Raw genomic sequence first — 2,500 nt, 5'->3', positions numbered from 1 at the left:
ATGGGTTTGACGATCAATGTTACTAGAGTTTCCTTGAGTTGATGGTCTGTTGAATTTGTCATTGACCGTCCACGATACCCCGTCAATGTAAATGTAATTTTCAACATCAATGTTGTCTTCCGCGTCAACAAGGGTCAATGACATTGACTGTTGACAGACAGTTGACTCTTGCCAAGTCTGAGGAAGGAGAGATAAATTGAATCTTGCATTCTCAGGAACGTTCCCTACGACTGGATAAACAACGAGAAGGCAAATCAGAATTGGCTAAGGAAAGTGGGGGAGAAGTTTATCTTTCCTGGTGGCGGCACCATGTTCCCTGATGGAGTCAGTGCTTACGTCGATGTAATGCAATCTTTGATCCCTGGAATGAAGGACGGGAGCATCAGAACTGCAATCGACACTGGATGTGGGGTATTTCCTAAACCCTCAACCTTAAACCCTAAATCATTTATACCTTAAACCCTCAAGGGGAGTTAAAAAATGATAATTAATGGGAGCTGGGTTTTGAAGGTGGCCAGCTGGGGAGGTGATCTGCTGAACAGGGGTATTCTGACCATGTCTTTGGCTCCAAGGGACAACCACGAGGCCCAAGTTCAGTTTGCCTTGGAGCGTGGGATTCCGGCTATACTGGGAATTATTTCCACCCAGCGGCTCCCCTTTCCTGCCAACTCTTTTGACATGGCTCACTGCTCCCGGTGCTTGATTCCATGGGCCAAATTCGGTACTTTTGCCTCTCTTTCTCAGATCTATCTTTTTTCTTACTTTGAGTCTGGTTGGGAAAAAATTATGTTTTTTTTAACCAAAACTACCTTTTTCTGATCGGAAAAACTGGCTCTCTGACAACGTTCACTGAAAACAATAACATTTTTTTTCTGATAGACAGAAAGAAATACCTCTCCTACTCAAAAACCTCTATGACTGAAACAAAACAATCTCTCTGGCTGAGAAAAACTGGTTACTTCTCTTACAAATATTCTGTACGAAAAGATAGTGTCCACTCTTTTTTTTTGAAGAAAGATAGTGTCCACTTTGACTGAAATAAACTGTGATTTACATTTTTTATCCCAATGACCATAGAATACTGTCTTTCAAGATGAAATAATATTTCATCTTGAAAATGAGAATCCGTCAATGAGAAAGACTACCCATTTGTTTCGCAGAAAATGCCTTTCACTTGAAGAAAAAATGATCTCTGACAATGTTTTTGCTGACTACGAAAGCTTTTGTTGACTGGAAAAAAAAGACCTTTCCTACTCAAAGAAACCATCTGACTGAAACAAAAAATCTATTTTTTGGCTGAAGAAAAACTACACTTCTCTGAGAGAATATCTGGGCTGAAACGTGTTTCTCATTAAAGAAAAACAGCATCTTTATCCTTTTTCTTGGTCAAATAATTTTTTTCCTGAAATAAGTAAAATCTTTTTTTCTGGAAGATGGAAGAAATTATCTTTTCTCCCACTTTAGAAGAAGCACCAGTTTCCTTACCGACTGTGCAATGCAGGAGGCCTGTACCTCCTGGAGATCCACCGTATCCTACGGCCCGGCGGGTTCTGGGTCTTATCGGGCCCACCGGTCAACTACCAGAAACATTGGAAGGGCTGGGAGACCACAGCAGAGGCTCAAAAGTCAAACCTTGACAGGCTCCAGTCACTGTTGACCAGCATGTGCTTCAAATTCCACGGTCAGAAGGGCGACATTGCGGTCTGGCAGAAGACCACTGACTCGAGCTGCTACGCCAATATTACCACTGCCGGCTCGGACCATCGCCCGGCCCGGTGCGACGATGGGACGGACCCGGATGACGCGTGGTACGTGCCGCTTCGTCCCTGCGTGACCGTGCCTGACCCTGGCCTGAAGAAGCTAGCCATTGGCGTGGCGCCGAGGTGGCCGCAACGGCTGACGACGGCGCCGGAGAGGGTGGCAGTGGTGCCTGGCGGCCATGCAGGGGGGTTCAACCACGACACAAAGAAGTGGAAGGAGAGGGTGAAGTGGTACAAGTCGCTGCTGCCTGCGCTGGGCACGGACAAGGTGCGGAACGTTATGGACATGAACACGGTGTATGGTGGCCTCGCTGCCGCCCTTGTCGACGACCCCGTCTGGGTCATGAACGTCGTCTCCTCGTACGGGGTCCGCTCCCTTGGGGCTGTCTTTGACCGCGGCCTCATCGGCACCTACCATGACTGGCAAGTCAATCTCTCTCTCTATCTCTATCTCTCTCTAAAACTTGGTCATCTTTTGTTGAGGCTCATCATGCCCACGACTGTCAAGTTCTCTCTCTCCTTCTCTGTGTCTCTATCTCTCTTTCTACAGCTGGGTCATCTTCTGTCGTGGCTGATTATGCCCATAATTCGGAATTTCTCTCTCTCTTCTCTCTCTCTCTCACTCCCTCTCTTTCTACCACTGAGTCATCTTCTCTCTGGATTATCATGCCCACAACTTGCATGTCATCTTTCTTTCTCTCTCTCTCTCTTATGTACAACTGGGTCATCCCCTCTCTCTG

At 46.5% G+C, this 2,500-nt stretch overlaps 1 protein-coding gene across 1 annotated transcript in view; it reads left to right on the top strand.

Moving 5' to 3' along the window:
- LOC144714762 (putative methyltransferase PMT20) overlaps positions 1-2,500 on the top strand; it is a 4,980-nt gene that overhangs the window by 1,544 nt on the left and 936 nt on the right. The window contains exons 4-6 of the mRNA XM_078589530.1: positions 216-411; positions 511-721; positions 1,502-2,183. Coding sequence (XP_078445656.1) covers positions 216-411; positions 511-721; positions 1,502-2,183 — 1,089 coding nt within the window. The remainder of the gene's footprint in view (positions 1-215; positions 412-510; positions 722-1,501; positions 2,184-2,500) is intronic.

The sequence above is a fragment of the Wolffia australiana genome, chromosome 18 (genome assembly GCF_029677425.1).
Source record: "Wolffia australiana isolate 7733 chromosome 18, ASM2967742v1".
In the NCBI taxonomy this organism is placed as follows: Eukaryota; Viridiplantae; Streptophyta; class Magnoliopsida; order Alismatales; family Araceae; genus Wolffia; species Wolffia australiana.
The sequence above is the reverse complement of the archived record's forward strand: the minus strand, read 5'-3'. Positions and strand labels throughout refer to the sequence as shown.